Source organism: Periophthalmus magnuspinnatus, chromosome 7, assembly GCF_009829125.3.
Source record: "Periophthalmus magnuspinnatus isolate fPerMag1 chromosome 7, fPerMag1.2.pri, whole genome shotgun sequence".
In the NCBI taxonomy this organism is placed as follows: domain Eukaryota; kingdom Metazoa; phylum Chordata; class Actinopteri; order Gobiiformes; family Gobiidae; genus Periophthalmus; species Periophthalmus magnuspinnatus.
In genome coordinates this window covers 29,536,224-29,563,076 of record NC_047132.1, presented here as the reverse complement: position 1 = coordinate 29,563,076, position 26,853 = coordinate 29,536,224, and the positions used below count along the sequence as shown (strand labels likewise).

Below are 26,853 nucleotides of genomic sequence, written 5' to 3'. Positions count from 1 at the left end.
AAATGTGACAAATGATACGGTGAATGTTTACATTAACTAATTCAATTTTATTATTTCTACAGTTAAACCAGCGGCCGACAGTGGACGAGCTGCGAGACAGAAAGATTTTAATCCGTTTTAGTGACTATGTGGAAGTGGCCAAAGCTCAGGACTACGATCGGAGAGCGGACAAGCCTTGGACCCGGCTCTCAGCGGCTGATAAGGTGAGTCTCTCTACCCAACGTTACTGAACATGTATGAAGTGAGCTCTTTGGACTGTACTTTTATCTGCTAAATCCACAAATTGATCCTCAACCTTATCACCTATAAACTCTGGCTATTATCTTCACTTAACCTCCTCTTGTTTTGCCATAATGCTCAAATGTTATTACTCTATTCACTCATGCTCTGCTCCTCTGTTCTGCAGGCGGCAATCAGAAAAGAGCTGAACGAATTCAAAAGCACGGAGATGGAAGTGCACGCGTCCAGCAAACATCTAACCAGGTCAGTGAACTGGACAGTAGTGTTTATGTGTCCAATGACATGTTTGCATGATCTATTCTCGACTACAGTGGGTTATTTTTAGCTCCCCCCCACTAGTCTGAGAGCAGCGTGTTGCTAAAGATAGATGGGAGTGGTGGTAGTGAGGAGGGTGGGGGCAGTAGAGGTTGTCCTTAGGAAATCTCCTTCAGCTGCACAAAGAGAGATGATAAAATGTCAGCGTCCTTGGCTAAGCCTGAGCTGGTGACAAGGAGTCCACAATGACATGGAACAATGATCACGAGAGCTGAGAAAAGCAGCTCTTAATGTTATGAGCACAGGGATATAAATAGATGAACGACCCCCTTAATAGCTGAGGTTATAACTGTGTGCTGTGAAGGGCATCCTGCTTTGGCAATGTGCTAATGTATATATTTGTGTTTTTCTGTTGCAGGTTCCACCGACCGTGAATGCAGTGCTTTCTTCTGTGAAGAAATGCAGGTCTTAGAGGTTTTCTGAGGCTGTAGACAGCTTCTCAGAGCTGACAGTTCAAAGAGTCTGGAGCCTCGTTGTCTTCAGTGCATCTTTAGCATTCCTCTAGTGCCCTTAGCCACTGTACCATATGGAGGCAGGGTTTGAGGAAAAGGAGGTGGAGGGTTTATGGCAGCGTGTCCTGGAGACCACTTAAAGCTGCCACTTGATGGACTGAAGGAGCCTCTGCCTCTGTGGCGGAGGGATACAGTGTTGTCAGTGTTGTTCATTTTGTACTATTTCATGGACTCCTTTGATGAGGCGGCGTGATCCGTGTAGTGGACGAAGTTGTGCATGTGACCAGCTTCACTTTTCTTACCTGAATAATGTGTCACTGGGACTGTGTGGACTCTGAAGGGGACAGGGTTTGATATGAACTGTACATACAGTATGTCAATGAATGGGACAAAGTTAATGTCCTCACTGAAAAGAGAATACCTTTGTAAGCACCACTTGTCTTCAAAATACAAGATCTTTTGTAAGAATTGTGTCTCTTTCTTAAGTTTCAATTAAAATGCAAACGTAGTAAAAACGATACAGATTAAATTTATTAGCTGTTTTATAACATATTCGCATACATAAATAAACAAATTGTATTAAAGTCACAGAACAGGCCATTAGCTGTACTCACTTTTACTAACACTGACATGTATTTGTTCTATTATCAAGATAACACGTTAGTCAGAAACCATAGCAACCAAATATGTAATAAAATCCGAACATTAAAACATGAACGATTGTGTGAATACTTCGTAAAAATACCAGATAATTCTCTTCAAATAAAAACTGCGGTGCTGAGGCTGACCATCAGTTGTGTCATTGTGAGGACATGGCCTTGGTAAAGCCAAGAGAGGTGTAGTGCTCAGAGGGATTTCTCACTTTAAAACCTGGTTGCATCGGGAAAAAACAGGGCGTGCAGACCTCTCTTGACACTCTGTATTTCTTCCTCGTGCTATAAACAGGAAATATACAATAGTGTAAAAATATAGGCTCAATGTAAAACAGGCTGAGAAAATTATAAAAGGGGAGGTAATGGTTAACTTTTGGCTATAACACCGGCAGATAACAATTTATTACAAAAACATATGTAAACGTATAACTATAGTTTTGCAGTTACAAAAATCCTACTGTAATCCAACTCTGTTTCAACACCTTTTTGGTCTTCCATTCCAAGTATCCCATAACATGTGTATTTAAGTCCTCCTTAAGTAAATACCTGTTTACAAGGAAATAGCCAATTAATCTGCAAAAAACATTCTTACTGAGGTATAATTTACAATTTTTTTTTAAAATTGGATTTCATTCTGGTCCTTGAACCCCAGGCTGGGGAACTCTGCTTTAAACAGTAATTTTGACCAGTGAAATTTCTTTAAAAAAATATTTCATTTAATTTATTTATTTATTTTGAGCACATGCTTCAGGTACATTTAAGCACATTTCACAAATTTGTTCATATGTAAGCTCGAAAAGGAGTGGGAAGAAGAAAACTTATTAAATCCCACCCCTATCTTCCATTAGGACATAAATTAAATTAAGCTTCCTATTCAGTGACTTTCTACGACTACAATCAACATGGTAAATCTTCTTCATACATTATTGAGTCATTAAGTACGATATAACAACATAAAATGGCCACATCTAAAATGGTAAAGGTTATAACAAAATCTTAATCTGACATTTGAATGACTAATAATGTCTGTGTTGAAGTAGACGTCCGTATAATAGACATTTACCATTTCACTGAGCAGTCTGTCCTGAGCTGACTTCATGTCTTTCCTTATGAGACACATCTGTAAACACACAGCAGCGGTGAAAATGCAGAACCCAAGCTCCAGTGAAACAGAGAGATCAGAAATAATATTAAACCATCAGATAAGAAACATGTTTGATGGCAGTTTTACAGAGTAGGGCTGCAAGGTGAATTAAAATTGAGTCGAAATCTCAATTTGTATAGATGCAATTGGGAAAACGCAATAGCTGCTGTTTTTAAGTACTATAACTGCATACAAAACCCTGGCCTTGGAAGTTTAGATCTGTACAAACGTGTTCTGAAATCTGACTAGTATTAGAAATGCATTGGTCTGTCCGTTCATACAGTATTTTTCTTTATTTAACCTGTGAACTTTGAACACTCTTTAGTATTAAAACATGAATGACACATTTAATCATAATTGAATGACACATTTAATCCTAATGCCAGAAAAAGTCCAGAACATCACAATTCGATATTTTCTCCAAAGCAATCAGTTAAACAAGCAGAAACACGTCAGCTTCCAGGTGTTGGCAGGTCTTTTGTTATTTATAAAGATTTACTTTTAGAGTGTAATTCTCAGGACTATTATTAACATGCAGGTTTACACGTTTATAAGAAGCTGTAAGTGTGAAGTGCTCAGACCTGAGATGTGAAAACTCCCTCCTCGTACTCAAGGCTGTGACACACGTTGTTCTGTAGCGTTTTTCTCAGCACTTCGTTTCTGGAAAGAAGAAATGAAAAGCAAGGTCACAAAGCAAGTTCCAAGTAAAAATGCATTTGTTGTACAAGGTTAAAATGTTTGAGTGAAGTTAGAGTCACACAAACTATATATCACAGGGATACAAATATACAAGGATAATACAAGGATAATCTATTGTATTGTATTAGTAATATTCATCTAATTTACATCTAAACAACAAGTCAATCAGATTTTGAAGAAGAATTTTAGTATTTTAGTCAAATTGTTTATAGGTCTGTCACGGCAACACATTTTGAAGTATGATGTATATATGTAAAAATATGACAATACACAATAATAGCCCACATTGAGCTATTTTCTGAGTGTTATAATGTGGTTTACTCGTCACAAATAGACATGGAGTTGTGTTGTGTTTCATTCATACATGTTTAACACTCAATACCCTGCATATTTATGATTCTTCTCTCAAACAGAAAACATTGTTCCACCTTGTGATGTCATGTGGTAATACATAAAGTGCTCTACTGTGTTTTTAAAGTCCATACACCTTCACTGGAATTATTTTGATAATTTCAGTCCTGGAATTGCCAGTCTCTACTAAACAAAAGCTAAACAGGTAGGTGTTAAGGTATTTTAGGATTTGCAGACAGACTAATAATGCAGGATTACTAAAACATGTGTGAATGAAAAAAAACAAAAAACCCAACTCCAGGTATGTTTTTGATGAGGTTACAGCATTGTAATATGTCTTAAATCTCACAAGAGTCAATTTTGAGTAATATAGGACATTTACACTACTGATGAAAAGCAGGATAATCCCAGTAAACATTTTTCTAATAAATAGCCCAATTAAACACTTAAGCAGTTAGTTCTACTCAGGCCCTGGTCTACAGGGGGCAAAAAGGTGCACTGTAACCTCAGTTAAAAATATTTGCACCCTCATTTCAGCCATCTAAAATAATGCCACTAAATGGAAGTGGATTATGTTTGCACCCCTTTGAAACTCGAATACAGCCTCGGTCAGTTTGATTGGCCTGGTTCTGGTATCTATAATGGGTCATAGATGCAAATTTTTCAACCAACTGCAGCTCAAATGTTATCATATAGATCTAATACTACAAAAAAAACAAAAAAAATGCCATACTAGTGCAATGAAAAGCTATAAGCGATTAATGAATTTGAAAAAATATTGTTCCACTCATATGTAGAACAACAATATAGTAATTATCTATTTGTTCAGTCCTAATACAAAAATCCACAAGATTAAAATGACTTTTCACACTTTTTACACAACAGTCAAGCATGTGTGCAAGTGAACAACACGAAACAAAGGCCAAGAAACTTTCAAGCTCCAACATTACATAAGCAGCGGATAAACCAGACAAATGTGATAGAGGGAGCTGACAGGACAATACTGAACAGATGAACAGACTTGTGACTCACTGTCCATGAGTCAGAGCTCAACTCAAGAGGGAAAAGCTACAGGCACCTTCACTGTGTGCTTATGGTCTAGGGGGTTTGGGTTACATTTTATTATTTATAGTTGAACTTTTAGTCTTATTATGCATGTTCAATCTGTGATGTTTATTTATTAATGTGTGACGTTTTATCATACTTTTGTTCAACTTCAACTAATTAGCGTCAAATATATTTGAGTGACTAATCTAAAACTTTTATTTCTGCTTTAGTACAGCTAGATTTTTTCATTCTCTATATCCAGCTGAGTCTCAAGCCAAGTTCATATTAAAATCTGAAAAACTCTCTGAGAGCCTTTACACTTAACACTCACTCAAAGTAAAGGTACTCTATGTAGCTTTTCTGGAGGAGTCATATGCTTGTTCCCATGAAGATGTCATTGTTTGACAAAGAATATTCTACAGTGACAGTATAGCATGAAACGAATGATTCTCATATCTCATTTATTCAATTATATGTGTTTTATTGCTAAAATAGCTAGAAAAACATGCATTCCACTTTCACATCTGACCTGAAACTTGATCTATAGCAGTGTCACCCGCTTGTACTTATGGATAACTAGGTTTAAAGTCATACAGTGGAGCATTCCAGGCAAATAACTGTATGGAGATAAGCAGGTGGTGGACTCTCCACCCTCTTAAATAATGTGCCTTTAAGTTGAAGTTAACCTCAAAGAACGCACTTCTAACAGCCAATACTACTCTTACAAACTTGTCTTTGGAGGCACTCGAAGAACAGCATTTCTGAGGTAAAATTGTATTTAAAAAGAACAAAACAAAAAAACAAGAAAAACAACTGAATATTCTGTTAATGTCCTTGTCATAAGAATAAGGGCGAGCCACATCCTTCCATGAAATAGCAGCTGCGGATGCTAAACTCTTTTGATGAAAACCCTGAGGGAGAAGTAGATTTTCAAGCAAATAGTTTGAATCCATGTTTAACAAGAGTTCTATTCATGCTTCGACAAAGCGTCTGAGTTCACTGCCAGTGGGACTTGAGCTGACCCTGTGCTCCATCAGACTGAACCAGATCTAAGTTTACCTTCTTTTCTCTTGTTTCTGTAAAGAACGGAAGGCCACAGTCTGCTTGTTCCAGTGCATCTGAAAGTGGAGACCATGGTCAAATACATAGTTTTCCACAGATGAACAAATTAAAACAAACAAGGACTAGGCTGGAACTGTAGTTACAACTTTACTAAAACCTGACCTGACTTCAGAGGTCTCATAATGGTATTTCATAAGCCTTTCACAGAAAGACAGGTCAGTTCAAAAGCATGTTGCCATTAATTGTTGATTTCAAACTATGTAGGTTTCAATAGGGCTGATTCAATTTATTATGAATCCTTATTTCCAAATAAAAATGTTACCATGGTATATATTGTAAACCATGCCAGTCCATATATAGGATGAATATATAATCTACTTTTCTGAGTCATTGAAAACCTTCCCTCGCCACATGTTCTGGTGACAACTTTGAAATCCTTAATTCCTGATGGAGCTCACCAGTGACAACCTGCCCCTGGTTCCTGAAGTAAAATTCCCATTCATTTTTCTCAGACTTTTTCTCTAATAAATATTAAAAGTTTGAAAGCTTGCTCAGGGTAAATTAGCTATATGCTAAGTAATGACAACAAGATCTACAAATTTATTTAAAATTTGTTTCTGAAACTTTATAAATCGCTAAGTTATTAACACATTTTACCAAATCTTGCATTTTAAATGTGTTTTTTGGAATTAAAACAACTGCGTTATGGATATTAGTTAGCACATAGCTGGTTAGCCTCCGTGATGCCTTTGAATTCTTTATATCTGAATTTGGGAGAAATGTATGGAAATTTTCATTCCGAACCCGGCGTCAACTTCGAAGTGGGTGGAACTGTTGAGCTCGTGACCAGCTTTATGAAATGAAACTTTCTGAATGAAAATGTTAAGTTAAAATGACAAATTAAAAAGCAGTTTACATTTAGGTTCACTTTTTGGAGTATAAAATTCTCACAAATATTATTTTTAATTCTTACAATTATATTTTGACCTAAAAATCCTGATTATCAATTGACCAAATAATCTTGAAATCCTTATTATGCAACACTTAAGTCTATATTAAGCTTCTGGTCTTAATGTAGAGCCGGTGTTAGCCAGCCCATATGTGTGCTTATGTATGCGCTGACTGATCGAGACATGTGTGAGTCAATGACAGACAGAGACACCCACAGTGAGGTCATTCTCCATGTTTTTCAGCACAGTGTCGTCCTGCTCCAGTTTATGGATCTCCTCCAAAAGAACTCTCTGCACCTGCTCCAGGCCCTGAGCCCTAAGAACAGACAGAAACATCACAGCAATGAAGGAACACAGACGCAGACGAAAAACACTTAAATATCAACTGGGACAAACCTGTGCTTGGCAACCTCAGAACTGATTGTAGAAATGTGCTGCTGGACTGTCTTCAAAGAGTGTTTGTTGTAAACCTCCACCATCTTGAATCGACTCTAAAGAAAACACATGTGAAAACAGGAAGAACTGAGAACTGAGACTATTACGACACATTTGATTTATGAATAAACACTTTGTCTGGTGGTGCCACAACACTTTCTATTTGTATCTTCAAGTAAACAATGTGTGAATCCAACACAAGTCAGCAAATCATCAAAGCTCCATAGTTGGCAGCATACGCACTGACCTGTATATTAGATCCACAAATACATCTTTAATTGAATTCTGCATTTATAGTCCCTCAGTCTTCCACTTATCCATGCATTTGTCTCCACTATGTTAGACGACTGTAACGTCCTGCTCACTGGCCTCTCTAAACGAGCCTTAAGACAGCTGCAGTACATCCAGAACACTGCTGCTCGGGTCCTGACTAGAACCAGGAAGAACTTCACACATGCGTCCTGTGCTCAGGTCTCTGGCTCCTGCGGCTCAGAGAATAGACTTTAAAGCAGCTTTGCGTGTGTACAAGTCTCTCCATGGCCTAGCATCAAAGTACATCTCCCACATGAGTGTTTTATGATGATTATTTGTGATTATTTATGTTTTCATTTGTTGTACTGTGATTTTAATGTCTTTCTTATTCTGTAAAGTACTTTGAATTACTTTGTGTATGAATTGTGCTACACAAATAAACAGCCTTGCCTTCTTCAGTTCCAGAACTGAATAGTTTACATTAATATCATCCCTGTTGCTCACTCACATTCATAGCATTGCTTCCCAGTCCCCAGCCCAGTGCCTCACCTTAAACTTCTGCTGGAGTTTGCAGGAGAACTCTCGGCACATGTCCCGTGGGTTGAGTCCGGGAGTGTCCAAATCCTCATCGATGTCTCCGTCCTCCACATCTGCGTCCAAATGTCCACTGGCCACTATGCGGGAGGAGGACAGCAGCTGGCTCCCACCGCCTTCAGCTGACACTTCAGTCAGAGCACAACAGGACACAGTTTTGGTCAAAAATGTTTCAACAATGAAAGTATTCAAGCCCGAGTTTGGTTACCTGGGTCTTCATGAACATATGTCTCAGTTCTTCTCTTTTTAGCAGTGAAGTTTTCCTGCGCTGACTTCTTTGCAGCTTTAGGCCTGCTCTCTTTCCTGGTCTTCTCTACAGCGCTTTGGTCTTTACATGCTGGAAAAGTGAATATATATACTTATTTATTTATGTGATGGTAATGATGATGGTGGAAGATGTACTGTACAATTGAAAAACGAAAACAAAAAAAGAACATTTATTATCACAACAAGGCTGGATTTTGAGGTGCACTATGCCAACTGCTTGTCTCCAGTATGTTACTGTTTTGCCTAGAATGTTCCATAGTACGGTATTAAAATGATTGATTACAAAACAATTACTACTTTTTTATTATTATTATTCTTTTAAACAACTAAAACACCTGTAGTAAAATAAACATGCATTCTTAGCATCAGTCAGGTCACCTCTCCACAGACTTCACCCGTAAGTTGGTCTGTAATGTCACCCGTTTGTGTCCTTGGAGATAAGCTTGATGAACTTAGGCTAAACTATAACAGCATCATGGAGATAAGCAGGTGATAGACTCTCAACCAGAAACATTACATAGAAAACCTTGAATGGAGTAACTTGACTTGATAATGGTGGAGTTAAAGTGAGTAACAAAAATGAAATATTTTATTCAGATAAACTTGGTAAAAACAGTGAAAAGACTGACCAGATCTGAAGAGCTTCCTGGGCTTCATTCGTGGAGAGTGCTGTGTTCTCATTTTGCATTTCTTCACCCGTTGTTTGTCTTCTTCATCTGAGTTACTGGACGAGGAGTACGACTTGTGCCTCTTGTGACTGGGACCTGTGGCACAAAGCGTTATGTTTAAAACTGCATAAGCTACTATTTATCAGAAGTAAGTTTATTTATAACTATTACCTGAGACCACATCTTCTTCAGGGGTGAGGCTTTCATCCATTAGTGGTGTTTTCTGAAGTTACACATTTTATTTATTAAAACACACATATTCAAATGAGGGAGAAACATGCTGAGTTATATTTATAAACTGACAAATACGATTATTTTGTGAATAAGAAAAACCAAAGCGTCACACGTGTTTGTATTATTAGAAGCCGGTTTGTTGTAAATTGCTTTCCATTATTGCTTTGTAAACAGGTGTGCTGTGTTGTAGATGGCTGTCTGGGTTTTATTTTTAAGTTGATATTTGTCTCGCAATCATGTTCTTTTAACTTGAGTCAAAACAAGTAGGTAAGTAGGTTTTATGCAGCTTAAACCTGGAACAGTTTTCCTGAAGATGTGAGACAGGCCTCTACTTTGACAATGTTTAAATCCAGGCTCAAAACAGTTGTTTAGCTGTGAAAGGTTTTATTCTGCACTCTTCTCTTTTAATGTTAATTTTATGTTTATTTGTATTGTGATTTCAGTGTCTTTCTCATCCTGTAAAGTCCTTTGAATTACTTTGTGTACAAGTTGCGTTATACAAATAAAATTGCCTTGCCTTGGTAATTGTTTCAGAAGCTAATGGGTTTGTTTTCTTCTTTTACAACAGTGAATTTTGCTAAGTTCACCTTAGTACAAGACTAGAACATTTTATTTTATCTAATTACAACATACCTGTGCCCCTGTATGAACAGCACTGGCCTTGTCCTCAACGTTCTCTCTTTTTTTTTAATTATTAGCACTACACCAACAATACACCAACCTCATTGAGTACAAAATCTAACCATTTTATTACAGTAACAAGTACACATGTGACCTAAAGTTGTCTTCTTTTACCACAGTGAATTTAGACTTTACTGCTGGTGTTAATGAGTCTAGTTACAGTTAGTTTGAAGTCAATGCTTTCAAACATACCTCTGCCCTCAAAACGGCACTGGCTTTGTCCATAACTTTGCCTGTGACTGATGACTTACTGGACCCACGATTGAGAGAAACCTCAGAGACAGGAGAGCCCCTGCTGCTGTGTACCTCTGGGAGCTGGGAGAGGGGCAGAGAGGGGAGAAGGGGGGGCAGAGAGGGGATAAGGGGGGGCAGGGTGGGTCGGTCCTGGTTCACTAGCGTGGACGTCATTAAGGGCCGAGACAGAGACAGAGGAGAAGACAGATCCACTGGACTCTAGAAATTTACAGCAGAATAAATGGGTTATGTTGGGCTTGTAAGTAATGGTCACACAATAGGGAAAAAAATATTATCTTGTACATGTATTAGTAATAGTGATAAAAGGGTAAAAGCTTTCCATAATGGAATATTAGACTCTGTTGAAAAATTGGAGCAGCTGTTATCGTCTGCCGTTAAGTAAGTCATTTCAATCACTCAAAATCAACTTTTGGTGAAGAGCATCCCACGTTCATAATTACAGTTTAGCAAAAGGATCAAGTCTTTCTACAAAACCTGAAAATGTCCAGAGTTAAGGGCCAGCGCTGCTGACATTTCTCATCTGGTGTGGGAATTTCGACCGGCTCTGTTTGGGTCACAGGCCTGTACTCTCCTGTTTCCAGGTTACTGCTCTGAAGGCTTCAGTCATCCAGTGATTCACAGCTCATTCTTGGGGCCATTATTCGCACTGTGCTGTCAGACGTCATACATTCCATTTGGTAGAAATCTACGGGTTTAGGGACCAAGGTAATAGCTGATGATATGCCATACAGAAGATGAGTATGGCAGAAGCAAAAAAAAAAAAAAATCAATAAAGAAATAAACTAAAAAGGATAGTATATGTTCGTATCTACTATCACACCCATTTAATTTGACACAGGTTTTTATACTGGAGAACCCTTTTTGACAGAGGCCAAATCATCTAATCTAAATGGTAAGCTGACAGTAAATTCTTGGTCCCAAAACTGGCTAAAGGGCTGCACCAAATGCGACTTACAAACAAGAAATGAGCCTTGGTTTAGTCCTGGTCTAGTTCAGGTGTAGTTTCAGGTTTATACTCAGAGTTTAGTCCTAATTTTAATGATTTTAATATGGTGCTTGTATAAATATGAGCATTCCATAAATGCGCTTAATAAAACTAATTTCTGCATGTTGGCCAGATTTGCAGTATAGACTATGTTATCGTGAAACTTTAATTTAAATGTCACAATATTGATATTACTGTACAATTTCTTATATTCATGAGTTTGCAGTGAGAAATACTTTAGTAATAACCTGACCTTAAGTGTGTAGTTTTACCTGAACTGCACTGACCCTAATGGCTCCACAGGCTTTGCTTTGGCCGCTGTGGGTGAGTGAGGCGAGTGAGGTCACAGACTTGTTGGACTGTATCCCTGAGGTGCTCTTCTTCTTCTCTGCGCTGTAGACAGAGGGTGTTGTGAGGTGTCCCACGCTGGTGAGTGTGGAGTGCGTTTTGTGCAGCAGGGCAGGCGTGAGCAGTGGGTTCGGGGACATGGCGAGAGGGGACCCCTGTAGGCTCAGAACTGGGGAACAGGGCAAATCTAAGCTTGGGCCCGACCGTTCTGCAGCTGCAACAAATGAAAATAAGCACAGATGTTCAAACAGCTGGTGGACACAGGGGTCAATATATACATGATACAGATCCAGTTTAAAGGCAAGAGGTGAACATGGACATTTAGATAACAAGAAACCCAATTATCTAATTCTACTTAATAGTAGTACCATGAGGCTAATTCAGAAGCCTTTGAGTAATCTGGTTAATACTACTCAAGCATTAACCTTCAAGTTTATAGAGCTAATCTCCACTCCTATGAACCTCATATGATCTCAAAATGATTTTATACAATAATATTCTCAGCAATAAAACCATGAATATATTACAAATTTGAACAAGATTTGTGTTAAGGGCTATAAGACACAAATGAGTGTTATCTAACAGTGATTTGTGTGACTGTCCGAAGTGCCTTACATCTCATTCTCTCAATAAAAGAAGGGGGCGGGGATGGGACTTGGCGCTGGGCCCATGGCTCCTTCAATGTCCCACTCTGTTCTTTCACTGGGGCTCCTTTCTTCTGACCCGAGTTCTTCGGTTTTTCAGAATTTTCTTTAAGAACATTTACAGGCTTTAGCAGCTGAAACAAACAAGAACAAAAGTTAAATCAGTGCCCACAATGTTAACAAACACAGAGGTTGTAGTTAAACAAGCCCTTTGATCAAATTTTGTTCCTAAGAATAATCTGTAAAATTTACACTGACATAACATACCACAAAACACATTGGTGGTTTTCAGATTCTAGTAGGCGATGATGTCATTCTATCAGATGGGGGCAAGAGCCAGATTTCCCTATTGATTACATTATACTTTCGGTTGAAATTTCCAAAATCCACAAATGTTGAACCAGATAATTTCCTAATTGTGACTAGACCCAAGAACTTGCTATATTACAACAAAAATCTGCATTTGAACAACATCGTTTTAGCTGTCATCTGTATTAAATATTACTGGCCTATAGAATAATGTGATGTTATCTAAAACTAGGCTCTCACCTTTTCACATGACTTTATCGAATCTTTGTGACTCTTATTTTCCCTATTACATTTTTTCTTTGCTTGTTCCGATCGCACATTTGACTTCTTTCCTTGTTTTGTTGTCTCATCTACAACATACTTTGGCTGAAACACAAAACAAAATGTAATGTAATGTAAAAATATAGTGTCATAGTAGCTGCTCAAATTCACACTATAAACTTAAGTGTTGACCTTTGCATGTTTTCATGTCACAAGAGATTGTAGACTACACCAAAGTTCATTAGCATTACTTTTAAAAACCTGACTGGACAGGTTTTGCAATCAATACGTCTTGTAGCGTCTGTCCAAACACTTGTGAAATTAAAGATTACCGATAGTCTTTCAAAGCAATGCTGCCATTACATAACATAGGTGTGCTGGTCTCAAAACACACAAAGATTAAGTATGGAGATGAAGACAAAGTATTGTTTTATGCAAACATCATATATATAAATAAATATTTTTTATTCATTATAACAAAATAACCTAATAAATGTATAGGTAATTTGTAATCATAATATGATAATGCAAAGTCATTTTGAATATAAGCGCCTTTGACAAAACATTTCTACCTTTGAAAAAGCTGTTTGCTTCTCCTCAGACTCTGATTGGCTGCTGCTGTTGCTCTCAGGCTCAACATAGCTTTTAGATTGCTGTTTAATATTCTTGTTTGTTTCTTGAATCTCTTCAGGTGTCTCAGATTTTCCAACCTAAAGAAAATGTAATATTTGTAATAACCTTCACAATTAACAACTAATACTATAAAGTAAAATAGAATAACTAATAAAAAGTGTTGCCTTGAAGAGCTCAGACTCTGACTGGGTCTCATCGCTGTCCTTGTAGTTTTTAGGGGCTTGGGCTGCTGCTCTAGAGGGCCTCCTGCTGGAAGCCGGAGCAGCTTTCTCCCTTTTCTGCTGTGGTTTGGCCACATCCTTTACATTACACAACAGTGACAACCAATGGCCACTCTGAAAAACTGCAGTCTGACAGATATTTGAACTTATTTTACCTTTGTTGATTTCACATTAGGTTTGTCTTTTAAAGGTACAGAAGCAGGTAAATCAGGTGAATTGCCTGAATGAAAACAAACAAAGTTAAAGACATTAGAGGAGGGGATAACAGTAGTTTGCGACATAACACCCACATGACGGTGGACCCCGGGTGACTTTAGCTCGGGGGTACTTGGTCACTTTGGGCTTGGGTTTCCTGCTGGACTCTCTGAGCCAGCTCAGGTCTGTGCCGCGGTCAGTGTCAGTGTCACTAAATAGATGCTTCTTCACATAACGCTTTGCCTAAAAGAGAAATATCACTATTACACAGATCTAATTGTTTCTGGAGTATGTATCAAATCAGATGAGTGTATATTGTATAAAGTATTGTATTCTGTTATTCCACAAAGTGTAAATGTATAAAGAGCATACTTTGGGAGGTGGCTGTTCCTTTTTCTTTGTGCTGGGAAGTCTTGAGTCTTCATCTGTGACACTTTTGTACAATATAGAAACAAGTGAAGCTTCTCAAAACAACATGCAAAACCTCTCTCCCATTTGTGTAACATACCTAAAGCAGGTAGAGGATGTGATGGCTTTGTTTCTCTGTAATAAAAAATCCTATCATGTCAAAATAAATATAATATATAAACTATAAACATAAATATAAGTATAAATTAAAGTCAGCATTATTGTTTACCCCAATGCTTCGTGGTGTATCAACACTGAAGGCAAAAACATCTTTGCTGTACAAAACAGAAAGGTTTCAGAAAATAGCTTCAGAAAAAGTAAATTGTTGGGTTTAACTGTTACCTTTGTCTTGTAGATTTGGTTTTATTTTTGCTGTTTGAACTGACCAAAGTTGTGACATTTCCCTAAACCAAAAACAAAATATTATAATAGTTCTATATCAGCTTCCACATTGTCTCACTGTCGTACAAATAAATAAACCCACTTACCATTGACATGTTCCACTTCATGTTGAAAAAAGGTCTTTAAGAAAACACAAATTGTTACATAGTCTTGCATTCAGTAACTTTATGTAATAAAGCTGTATTTACCTGTCAGTGAGAGGTGATATCAGACACTGGGCAATTTTGTTTTCCTTCACTTTGATCAGTGAGTTCACTTCATAATGACGGGAGATTTGCTTCACCATTTTACCAGTGACCTCAGCATCTCTCTGGGAACAAGACGTATATGAACGTAACACACCAGAGTTGACACATTTCTCTTGAAATCATTTTCCAGGGCTTTTCCAGGATTTTTTTAATCATGTAGCCGCGACTTCTATAAATACATTATCTGCTGTTTTCTGCTCTGCTGTACTCCAACTAGTCCCAAAGTCTTGCACAAACACACAACGCAAACACACCAACACTAGTGTATGTATTTGCTTTGCATTGTATTTTTAAACATAGATCATCAAAAAAATTTCTTGTGTTAAAGCTGTAATTAGACGAGAACTGCTCTTTTTTACTGTTACAAGTCTCTATTACTTTATCTAACTACAGCAAAGCAATGGGGGGACAAAATATATATTTTCAGTAGACGATGATGGTGGAAATGCCAGATTGAACAGGTTAGTTTTTAGTAGTGATTTGAAGTGTTCCGAGGTTCCAGGATCTGTGGGAACCTTGCAAGCCCACTGTCAAAGATGTGCCCCCTGGAACTGTAAACAAGTACCTTTTCTTTACTTGACAGAGCAGTACTTTTGACTGAAACAGACATCTTCTCTTCTGCAGCCTTCTCAGTAGCTTTCACAACCACACCGTCTTCCTCCATTTGGGAAGTGTCTTTACCGTTGGCTTTGACTTTGCGATTCCTTTGAGGTTTCTTCTCTTTAAGATCCGGTGTCACACTCACACCAACAGCGTTCTTGGTTTGTGGATGGTCTTTGGGGACGGACATTTTTCTTCTTTGGGCCGGGACACATTGAGGAGAAGCGTCTTGGTTCCTCTCGTGCAGAACTTGTTGTAGGCGCTGGGTGAGTTCGGTGTGGAAATGCTTTGGGTGGACTGGGCCTGAGGATATAGCAGACATGTGCTGAGCAGAAGAGGGTGGAGATACTGAAAGGTAAAAAACAAAAAAAACAAAACAATGTAAACTATTATCTATTACATATAGTTGCAAAATGTGATGATTATTAATATTCAACTAAGCATTAGTTTAGTTGTAATCTAGTAAATCTATTGAACATTCAAGTGACAAATTTAAATTCAAGTGGAGTTTGTTCATAGGTTTCGTCTCCATGTTTTCCATATTTTAATTATTGCAAATGTTTTATTATTCTAGAACAATATTTGGCCATTTAGTTATAGATTAGGTTTTAGTCATTACTGATTACCATTTATATAATTTTTGTCCACAAGAAAATAAATTGTATTCTGCTGTGTACTTATTTTTTTGTTTTTGCTTAAGAAAACATCTTTACACACAGTCATGTCTAATACTGTTTAATGGTCTTACCAGATATTGGCAGGGAGCACATTTTCTGTGTTGGCATCATCAGCATCTCAGAGACAGAATATTTGTTCCACTTTGATGAACTAAAATTAAATACCAGAAGACAGAAAGTTCCTATTCACAAGCACCGAATACATTTGCATAAATCAGATATTTCATAATGCTTACATGTTTCTGCCAGTCGTGGGCTGTGAGTCAGGCACAAAAGTAGTGTCTGTAAAAGAAAGAGATGAGATTAGTTTGAACTCAGCTGATTTAAAATGTATTATCAGAACACACACCCAAAGGAGGCTCATTTTCACTCAGCACTGATGAAACTGTACTTCTTGCTTTCGTTAAAGATATGTTCTTTGGGAGAAACAGAGAAAAGATAAAAAAAAAACTAACATTTATTACCATCAAGATGTTCACAAACAGAAAAGGATTTTATAACTTGTTCTACATATCGCAATCCATAAAAATCAAGAAGCTGGCACTACACAAATGCTCACTTTCCATGTTTGTTAGTCTCAATACTTTTTTTTTTTTTTTACAATATTAACAGAAATATACACTGAAAAATTACATGCTAACTTCAGCCTGGCAGTGTAAAAAAGTTTATTAGAAAACCTGTTGCATTGCACTGTCTCTTCTGGCAGCGATGGGGGCGGGGCTAATGTCAGTCTTTGCTGTTGTTCTTAATTCACCAAAGTAATTAGGTCCTTGACTTTCAACAGAGCTGACCATCTCCAGAGAGGGCTTCCCTTTACATTTGCCTAAAAAAAAAAACAAAAAACATAACACATATTTTTTATAAGATAAAGTACAATAATCAAGAGTCTGGGGTGAGGGAGGTCTGGGAGTCCCTGGTTGGACTGACCTGGACTGAATGATGTTTTTGAGACTTAGTTACACACCTGCAGGTAGAACAGCAGAGACAGACCTGGCACCTCCACCACCGCTGCTGCTGATGTAGGTAGTCGATTCTGATAGCCTTCTTCTGACTGGAGTTTTCATCTGTCAACAAACAACATTTTTCTAAAGTAGCATTAATAGTTCACATGTTTATGTACTATTTATTACATTTGTCTTATTGCTGCAATAGTTACTGTATAGTGTATAAATATATCTTTTTTTTCCAGAGAATTCAAACCATTTTTTTACACTTGTATGAAACTGTTGACTACAGATTGTTTTCCTTTTCCTACAATGCCACCTTCTGGCCATAATCTTAACTGCATATGGGCAGCTGTAGCTATGGCATCATACAAATTATTTTCAGTGTTTGTCAAATACATAAGGAATCAGGAAATACACAAAATTATGTCTTATTAGCTACAACGGTTTGTGTTTCATGATTTACTGTGGCTTCTGTAACTGTTGTTTCAACATTTCAGCCTTTTTGTTAATATTTTGTGGCATGATATACACCCACTATTTATTAATTTATCATTTGGTGAAAGTGCAGTTCACCTGGATGGGAGCAACATTTTTGTCACTTTCCCCAAGGGAGATTTGGCTTTCTGGGACAATCTGTAGAGAGTAAAGAATTCAGTTATGATTGCATACGTTGAAAGTCAAGGCAAGACTTGACAAAAGCAAAGTTTTATCTGTACTGTACATTGTATGAGGGCCTTGCACATGTACATTGTTTACCTGAGAGGTGGCGTTATTCTTGTCCATAACCACTTTGACAGTTGTCTTCGCCACAGAAGTTCCTGTCTTCCCCACAAACGTCTGAAACAAACAGCACATGTTCAAACAAGACCAGGACCTGCCCCTTGGATCACACAGACTCACACGAGGCAGACCTGGCACCAGTGCAAATATGGTGTGCATTTTATTACACAAGGAATACTGACATGGCCTGAGTGATTAATGACTTAAAAAACTAAATACGTCCTTGGTCGATATAACATGTCTATTCACACCTTTTCAAATATTTTAGTTTTGGAAACACAGTGATAAATTACTAAAGACTTCAGAGGTGAAATGGGGCTACATCTGTAAACTAAAGGATGTGAACTCAACTGACCCAGACCCAATGAGTAAACAAAGTGATGGTCAAGGTTTATTTAGACACTACTGCAACAAAATGCTGCACTTTTTCGATAAAATGGTAATAGGGATGAAATTGGATAAATAGATTAAATACATAATAGTCCAATAGCCCTGCACAAAGAAAACAATAATACAAAAAAGTCAGGGGAAGAAATCAACAGTAAGGCAAACAATCAAGTCTCTACAGATAAATCGTGTCTTAATTATTAGTATCACACAGGCCAAAAGTTGTATTATATTATTTTTGTATACATTTTTTCCCAATTTTTCTTCTCTTTTATTTATTTAAGCCCTTCTCTTGTTGCTCAGGAGAGAGCCATTGGAGATGAACCACCACAGAAGTCCAGGACAGTGCCCTCCTCCCAACTACCACAACTACGGTAGACATTTTGTTCACCCACCAAGTTTTTATTGTGACCAAAGACATTTTGAACCACAGGTAGGATGTCCAGGCCATAGCTGAAGTGAATGGTAAGAGAGGACCCATCCACTGAGCCCACGACCACCACTTCAGACAAGTCCAGCTTCAGCACCCTCCTTTTGCCCTCTTCTAAACAAAGACAAAAGCAACAACAGTCTAAATGATTTCTAAACAAATGTATGATTCTGCATTACCTTTGACAGTGTAGCTCTCGACTTCAGGCTCATTTATGCATATAGTTTCCCACTGTCCTTCCTAAATATAAAGAAATTGTAAGTCTAACTTATTTATTTTGTAAAGCGTTTCAATATTATCTGACCTGTGCCTCTTCATCGGGCAAAGAAAAGTAGAAGGAGATGCTGTGGCTGCCAATGTTGAAATCAATCCAGAATTCCTCCAGCTTCTCATCAACCGGCATCAACAGCTAAGAATAGAGTAATGGACAAATGGAATATTAACTACTTAAGATAAAAAATGTATTATTATGTATTATTATTAATAAACACCTAAAAAAAAAACTATATAGATGCAATGCTAACCTCATTTTTGTCCAAATATACTTCCAAACATGGATATGAAAAAACACTGAGAAGAGACAAATTACAGAGTAAATTATAGTTATTGCACTTGATAATAAATATTAGCAAATTTGTTCATGTTGCATCCAGGCCTGTCACGATAACATGAAACATTGAAACATTTTTTTGCTACAGAGAAATATTGATAAATGATAACACTGAAAATACTTTGTCACTGTCAAAAAGCATTAATTCAATTCATTTTATTTTTGTAATGCCCAAAATCACAACAACAATTGTCTCGAAGGGCGTTCATGTTTTGGTTCATTTGGTTCATATTTGGGCATTCATTTATTACGTAAATATGGCAAAAATGTCCCCACTATTGCAAAGAAAATGTCCCCACAATAAATACTAAGTCCCAAAATATATTGTTTAAGCTTTTATATATTGAACGACAGTCGATATTGTAATTATCGTGACAGGCCTAATTGCATCACACTCAATGATTCACCTTCTTTTGTCGCCTCTCATTCCATTGACCATGTTGAGAAACTTTCGACAATCCTGAATCAAATACAAATAGAAGATACAATTCAATTTTGCTCTTGAAAACTAAAACTTAAGACATCTCAATACCGTCTCAAACTCGCTGTCTTTTATCTTGACAAATGCTGTGGACACGTGCTCTATGGTGAACCAGCGATGTGCCAGCTGCTTCCTCTGTTCACATGTGGCCATTCGGCACAAAGCCTCCATCAGAGTGGTCTGGAAGTCATAATCTGAAACAAAACCATCCCAGATCAGGGTTTGCAAAGATATTTTTCTTATGAGGTTTCTTGGACTCAAAATAAACTCTACTCCCTTTGAGGTGCACTGAGTTCAGATATCACAAAGTCGTGTTTCATGGTAACCTTTAATCACCCCTACAGTCTTTTATAAAATGCTTCAAGACCAATTTCAGGACATCACTGTGGCTATTATTTTAAAAAGTAATCAGAAACTATGTTTTTCATTCATTAAAAAAAACATGGAGCTTACCACCACCATCTAATATTCTGCTGGCCAGTTTAGACCTGTACAACACAAAGCAAATGAAGAGTATCATGTTAATAGCATTTCTGAACAGTAATAGGATCTTTAAAAGTATCGGTTATTCACATACATCACATCTGCCGCCTCCTGTGACCGTAGCATCTTCCCGTCTTTCTTCAGTTCCATTGGGCTTTTGTCCAAAATTACGTTGAACTTACGTATTGCCTTTGGACAAATTTGTATTTAATATATTTATATATTGAATTATAGTCAATTGGGACAGGGCACATAAATCCACACATAATATCTAAATTTCATCTTTACAAAGTTCTAGTAAAAAACACATTTCGAACCTCTTTCTGAATCAGGATGTAGATTCGGGGGTCAAAAGCAATTTGACCAATGGGATAGAGAAAGGACTCTGTAACTTTAATAGCTCCTGTAGAATGAAGATTCACATATGTGGTAGTTATTAAATAGGAATAGTTTTTCCAAGTAAGGTTACATAATTATTCTATATAATCAGGCCTGTCACAATTATTACAGTAACAACTTATTGTTCAACATATGAAAGCTGGAACAATATATTTTGTAATAATGGGGAGAATTTTGCCATATTTATGTAATAACGTAAGATCTGAGAAGAAGAGATTTGAATAAAAGACTGCTTTGGCTAATTATCAATTCATTCTACCATTTATTCATTGCAGCTCAGGCTTTTAAATGATACAGTCTATTTAAAAATGTGTTTACTGGGATTATCCTGTTTTGTGTCACTGGCATAAAGTATTTTCAATGTTATAGTTTATCACAATATTTCTCTGTAGCAATATTTCGTGCTACAAAATTTGTTACTGTGACATGCTTATATATGAGTCTAAACTGACTGAGTAGAACATACCATATGGGAGCAATCGATACTTAATACAGCTCATTCATACCTGTATTACCTGATTCATGAACCTCCTACAAAAAAAAAAGAACATGTTAACAAAAACTACATTTTCACACACTTTAATTCACATGTGCTTACCATTAAAGCATCAAAGAAGTCCTCTGCTAGACTTAACAAAAGCTCATCCCTCAAAGAGCCACCAAGAACCCACAACTGTCTGCACTTCTCAAACCACTGCAACATGTGCACAACAGAAAACACAAACAGTAAACATGGATGAACTCATATTTGAAATTAGAACAATAGTTTAAATACGTATCTTTTTGACCAATCCGTTTGCTATTAGCACAGACAGACCTTGACCTCCAGGTAGCTTCAGGATTTTGCCGCATTTGTAAATGACGGTAAAACCCAAACTGGCAGCTGGAGAGTTTCCCTGTTCTAAACTCTGCAGAAATTTAGATTTTTATGTTCAATGCCATATGTCGAGACAGTTATTTCAATATCTCATTAATTAGCCTCACCTTGCAAATGAATTTATCCAGTTTGTTAAGAATCTGTTGGGAACATTGTATGGTGATGCCTTGATCAAAATCCCTTTGTAGGTAAACGTTAAGGGCCTGGATATGCAAGTTTTTTGTAGAATCATCAAGGATAGCTTCTAACTGTGAGCAGAAAACACAAACATACAATAAATATATTATACAGTGTTTGCATTACTGTCAATTCACACGTAAGTACATTTACATTTACATACCCGACTGCTTTGGTTGAGTGGCATCTTTTTAAATGGAATAGCTTCACTTGTCTTTTGCCTATTTAGATCATAAGTTCTGCAAATAGAAAGACCATCAAAACATGCTAATTTATGCAGACAAAAGCAGATAGAAATTAGCTGATGTTAAACTAGCTGTTAAGTAAATAAACAGAAAAATAATTAATAATTACTAGTAACCTAGAGCAGTGGTCCCCAACCTTTTTATCACCGCGGACCGGCCAACGCTTGAAAATTTTACCGTGGACCGGGGGGGAGGTGTCCTGAGTCCACCATGAGATCTTCACTCGGTTCCATGAACCGCTTCGGGTCCGAGATGCCTCTAGTTTAACTTGTACAAACATCCACAGTGTCCTCGGTCGCGTACTTCCTTTGTTTTGTCCGTTTCGTCATGTTTAAAACGCAAAAGTGCTGCAAAACAGTGCGTAAAATTACGCAATTACGCGCGCGGGCCGTCGGAACGCTAAGTGGTTAAGTTGTCGGCGCTCAAGTGACGGAAATGTAACCGAGAGAATCCGGTCATTTTTCAAAATAAATGATTTTTCAAAATAAACGATTGTTCAGACTCAGATAATAAATACAACGGAAATAGTTATTTCTTGGACGGCCGGTGGCCCGGTACCAATTGATCCACGGACCGGTACCGGTCCATGGCCCGGTGGTTGGGGACCACTGACCTAGAGCATCATCAGTGTGAACATTATTTAGGATACAGATATATAAGATCTGAAAAAAGTTAATCATTCTCATAACGTTAATTCCTTTGCTAATAACTGCTAGCTTTAGCTTTAGCATGTCTGATGTTATACCAAGCTCTTACGTAAAAAAACAGAAAAGTAATATTTATTAGTAACAGAGAGCATCATCAGTGTATACGTTATTTAGGGTACAATTATATAAGATTTGAAAAAAAAAGTAATGTATTCTGATAACGTTGCTAACCTTTGCTAATAACTGCTAGCTTTAGCTTTAGCATGTCTGTTACCCTGATGTCAAAGGACTGTTGCTAAGGCTAAAATAATCAATAACTTTCTATATCAGCATTTATAAGTGGGTAGAGCTTACTAAAGGTGTAAAATAGTATTTCAGAAATTAGATGCCTTAATCTTTTCTACTTACAAAAAGAAAATACTTGAAATGAGCACATTCTGTTCGGTGTTGCAGCGCTAGTTCATGCAAGTGAGTAAACGTCTCTGATTGGTCCGCTGCGGTTTAGCGCGAAAAACGTCACTGGCGCCATTTAATCAAAAAGACCAACAACTGGAGATGGGACGGCTCTTTCATGGGATCCGAATCTTTTGGGATTAGTTCAAGTAAAAGAGCCTTTTTTAAAATGTATTAATTTTTTTTTTTTTTTTATTTATGCATTTATGTATTTATTTATTTATTTATATGACCATAAGCCAATGTGAGAACTCATTTTATCTTCAAACTATTAGAGAAATTACAGAGAAAAGTCTAGGATTAAATGGTTCAAACTGAGACTGGGAGTGTGTTTAAAATATTCAAAATCTAAATAAAACGTCTCACTATAATAATAATAATAATAATAATAATAATAATAATCAGCTGTTATCATGTTGCCAAATCAGATTTTTTTCATGCACAAAACTCTCACTCTTGTTGCCTGCTCTGCTTCTGTTCTGAGTTTTATGTTGGTTCAGCATTAATCAGTGTAAAAATGCATACAAATTAGAAAGAAATCGATTAGGTTATTTTAAAAAAAATAAGCTCCAGCTCCAACCGTTCACATTAAGGAACCGCTCCAAAAATAACAACTCATTCATGAACATCACATCACTGTGCGACATAGACTATTATAGAGTCTATGGTGCTGGGTTAGCATTATCATTCTGCTGAGATTTGCTGGAGACTGAAGGCTGTTTCAAGTGATTAATACGATTCATTATAGGCAGTAGTACATGCACTGGAGAGACAAGCAACGTGGAAAGCTTTTAATTTGCAAGAAAAGAAAGCATGAACAGAATCAAGACACAACCTGTAATGTGCTATTAAGTTTTATTTTAAGCAAATGTGAACATGAATAACAAGGTATTCGGCATAATAACACGTTTAAATGTGCTTTGAGCGCCAAAGATTCAATTATTGCATACAAAATTGAGTTCGCTTTGAGTGTTCAGTGCCCTTTTGGTGAGAAAGTAAGTTGGGTAGGGTAGTGGCTCATCACATTTAGTGCAAAATGGCAGCAATATAAAAACATAGAACAAATGAAGGCATAATAATCATGTGCTACAATTCAATTATAAAAAAAATTGAAGGGAACAGTCATTTCATTTTAGACCTTAAAGTGCGCTAAGATAGTGCTTTTTTTGTTTTGTTACTTCAATCAGCGTCTTAAATGAAGTGCACCATGCTATCCTCACACTCTCGCGGCACTGACAGTTTATAATTCTCACAAACTAACTTGTAATTCTTCCCGTTATTATTGTCCCAGTATTCACGCCCGCAGACTTTGTATCGGATGGCAAACTCCAACACAGCACCAGGCTGAAGGAAAGGAGGAACAGGCAAGTGGAATCGAAATGTGTCGCAACTCAACTGCCCCCCTCCCTCCAACATTTTGGTGACAGATGACACCCAAGTCGCCTGAGTTTCAGTGCTGCTTTTCCACTCAGTAAATGAATAGCGAGCAATAACTTCTTTCTCAAAGTGTAAGTTGAGAACCTGGGCAACCCCAATAATGCCGAGTTCAAAACACATAACTCTCTCTAAACAGACTTTCTGCTGTTCTAGGCATTGGAGAAAATGTGGCGCATCCCCCGGTTGCTGATCAAACACTGGTTTTAAATACGGTAAGGAGATTTCTAAATGCTTCCCATCTGCCAACTCAGCTCCCATAAGTAACCGGAAAGTAACATGAGGGGGTACAGAGGGATCATCGCCCTTTTTAAAAAGTCGAACATCTTCCAAATCAAGCCCCAAAGAGTCAACAAACCTCACTCCTACATTTTTACACTGTGCCTTCTTCTCAGAGGAGGGAGGCAACGAGTGCGATCGGCGGATGATAGGTTTTGGCGTGGGCTCGCAGGAAAGGCTGAGGTGGGGGTCATGTTTCCTTGGCACTGTGGTTCGGCTGGGGGGGCGTATTGGCACCGGTGGCCTCTCCGCATTGGCTTTTTCTGCACGTAGCATCTGAGTCAAGTTGATCGTCATGCTGGGTCTGGGGGCAGAGCTGGAGGAACTGGACAACTCCTGCTGCTCTGATTCTGAAGGGGAGATTCTTTGGTGCCCAATAAACCAGTCTTTATGCATCGTAGACTGTCAGATGCTGGTGTGTTTCTCACCTGTAAGACATAAAAAATATATTAATACAACTAAACTGTAATAAATATAATGTATAGGTTTTAGTAATGATGTGTTGTTTCTGTTCTGTTGCATGCAGAACAAGTGCAGAGGCATGGGGATCGTTCTGTAGATATTTATTGTCAGTTACAGCGATACAGTCGTGTTAAAGGCAGCGTCCAGCAAAATTCAAAGCAGAGTTAAGTGAGTAGTGATGTCTGAAGCAGTCTGGTGCAGAGTCTTGTAGAGTCTGGTAGAGTCTGGTAGAGTCTGGTAGAGTCTGATGGAGTCTAATGGAGTCTGATGGAGTCTGATGGAGTCTGATGGAGTCTGATGCAGTTTTGTAGAGTCTGATGCAGTTTTGTAGAGTCTGATGCAGTTTTGTAGAGTCTTGAGGAGTCTTGTAGAGTCATGTAGAGTCTGATGCAGTCTCGTAGAGTCTGATGCAGTCTCGTAGAGTCTGATGCAGTCTCGTAGAGTCTGATGCAGTCTCGTAGAGTCTGATGCAGTCTCGTAGAGTCTGATGCAGTCTCGTAGAGTCTGATGCAGTCTCGTAGAGTCTGATGCAGTCTCGTAGAGTCTGATGCAGTCTCGTAGAGTCTGATGCAGTCTCGTAGAGTCTGATGCAGTCTCGTAGAATCTGATGTAGTTTTGTGGAGTCTTGTAGAGTCATGTAGAGTCTGATGCAGTCTTGTAGAGTCTGATGCAGTTTGTAGAGTCTTGAGGAGTCTTGTAGAGTCTTGTAGAGTCTTGCAGAGTCTTGCAGAGTCTGATGCAGCCTTGTAGAGTCTTGTAGAGTCTGATGCAGTTTTGTAGAGTCCTGTAGAGTCTAATGCAGTCTTAGTCTTAGTATATAGTACTACTAGAAAAGTGGATGTTACAGAGTGAGGTTTACACATTAAGAAGTTTAAAGCAAAGTGGAAAAAGGTGAGTGGGGGTTACACAGGCTTCAGATGAGATGGCAGATTACCAAACAGATAACCAAAATGACCAGAACATAGCTGTTATCTTCCCTTAGTGTCATATATGGCCACTGCTGCATGGAAAACAGAACATTTTGCACCTTGGTAAGAAAGTATGCAGTATATTACATTTGTATATTGTCCACAGATTATAGAACTGCAGTGAACAGTTAGACCACTAATGCATTTAAGATAGTGAAAGCACAAAAGGTGGGCGTGCACTCTTCAGGCCAGTACGTGCCAGGTTGCATATACAGTCTATATCTGTTCAAACACTCAGCATCAGCGTTTGAACACGAAAATGATCAATGAGCACCAAGTAAGCAAGTCTCACCCGCAATGTGATCACGCCACAGTATCATCCAAGTCAAAGGTACACTCTGAGCTCCTCCATTTAAACAAGTTGTATTGTATATGTCTGTGTGCAGTGCGTCTCCGTGCGCCACCGTGCGTCCAACGATATGTGCGCTCACGTCACTTGATTCATAAGACACGTGTGCACAGGAAACGCATTCATGTTCTAAGTATGTTGAGTTATACATCTGCAAAAATGGACACTGGTTGTGGAGAGGCAAACGCGGAACTGGGGTTGACAAGAGCGACATG

General features: G+C 37.9%; 3 protein-coding genes across 3 annotated transcripts in view; 1 reads left to right on the top strand and 2 right to left on the bottom strand.

The window, feature by feature from the left end:
- phactr3a (phosphatase and actin regulator 3a) overlaps positions 1 to 1,478 on the top strand; it is an 80,812-nt gene extending 79,334 nt beyond the window's left edge. The window contains exons 10-12 of the mRNA XM_033970091.2: positions 63 to 203; positions 407 to 483; positions 914 to 1,478. Coding sequence (XP_033825982.1) covers positions 63 to 203; positions 407 to 483; positions 914 to 929 — 234 coding nt within the window. The 3' untranslated portion in view covers positions 930 to 1,478. The remainder of the gene's footprint in view (positions 1 to 62; positions 204 to 406; positions 484 to 913) is intronic.
- Positions 1,479 to 1,807: 329 nt separating this feature from the next.
- sycp2 (synaptonemal complex protein 2) lies at positions 1,808 to 22,016 on the bottom strand. The gene is made up of 40 exons (XM_055222762.1): positions 21,965 to 22,016; positions 21,732 to 21,872; positions 21,527 to 21,655; positions 21,346 to 21,450; positions 21,254 to 21,278; positions 20,666 to 20,751; positions 20,443 to 20,537; positions 20,319 to 20,353; positions 19,917 to 20,059; positions 19,792 to 19,844; positions 19,299 to 19,344; positions 19,079 to 19,183; positions 18,954 to 19,014; positions 18,740 to 18,888; positions 17,925 to 18,014; positions 17,751 to 17,810; positions 17,195 to 17,294; positions 16,922 to 17,053; positions 16,467 to 16,512; positions 16,302 to 16,381; positions 15,519 to 15,901; positions 14,894 to 15,015; positions 14,268 to 14,328; positions 13,991 to 14,138; positions 13,856 to 13,920; positions 13,644 to 13,778; positions 13,419 to 13,556; positions 12,248 to 12,410; positions 11,557 to 11,846; positions 10,237 to 10,497; positions 9,301 to 9,352; positions 9,091 to 9,225; positions 8,403 to 8,531; positions 8,150 to 8,310; positions 7,310 to 7,404; positions 7,130 to 7,229; positions 5,961 to 6,019; positions 3,386 to 3,464; positions 2,724 to 2,780; positions 1,808 to 1,942 (listed from the first exon to the last, which is right to left on the bottom strand). Exons 1-40 carry the CDS (start codon positions 21,986 to 21,988, stop codon positions 1,871 to 1,873), a joined length of 4,410 nt encoding a protein of 1,469 aa, XP_055078737.1. The 5' UTR covers positions 21,989 to 22,016; the 3' UTR covers positions 1,808 to 1,870.
- Positions 22,017 to 23,985: 1,969 nt separating this feature from the next.
- ppp1r3da (protein phosphatase 1, regulatory subunit 3Da) lies at positions 23,986 to 26,779 on the bottom strand. Its single transcript, XM_033970167.2, has 2 exons — positions 26,582 to 26,779; positions 23,986 to 25,287 (listed from the first exon to the last, which is right to left on the bottom strand). The coding sequence occupies exon 2, from the start codon at positions 25,253 to 25,255 to the stop codon at positions 24,338 to 24,340; it is 918 nt and encodes a 305-aa protein (XP_033826058.1). The 5' UTR covers positions 25,256 to 25,287; positions 26,582 to 26,779; the 3' UTR covers positions 23,986 to 24,337.
- Positions 26,780 to 26,853: the final 74 nt, after the last annotated feature.

Coding starts and splice junctions, on each gene's coding strand:
- sycp2 (XM_055222762.1), bottom strand. CDS start 21,988: ATGCCACTCAACCAAAGCAGTCGG. Junction 21,656..21,731: donor TGGATAAATTCATTTGCAAG/GTGAGGCTAATT, acceptor AAATTTCTGCAG/AGTTTAGAACAGGGAAACTC. Junction 21,451..21,526: donor CAAACGGATTGGTCAAAAAG/ATACGTATTTAA, acceptor TCTGTTGTGCAC/ATGTTGCAGTGGTTTGAGAA.
- ppp1r3da (XM_033970167.2), bottom strand. CDS start 25,255: ATGCATAAAGACTGGTTTATTGGGCACCAAAGAATCTCCCCTTCAGAA.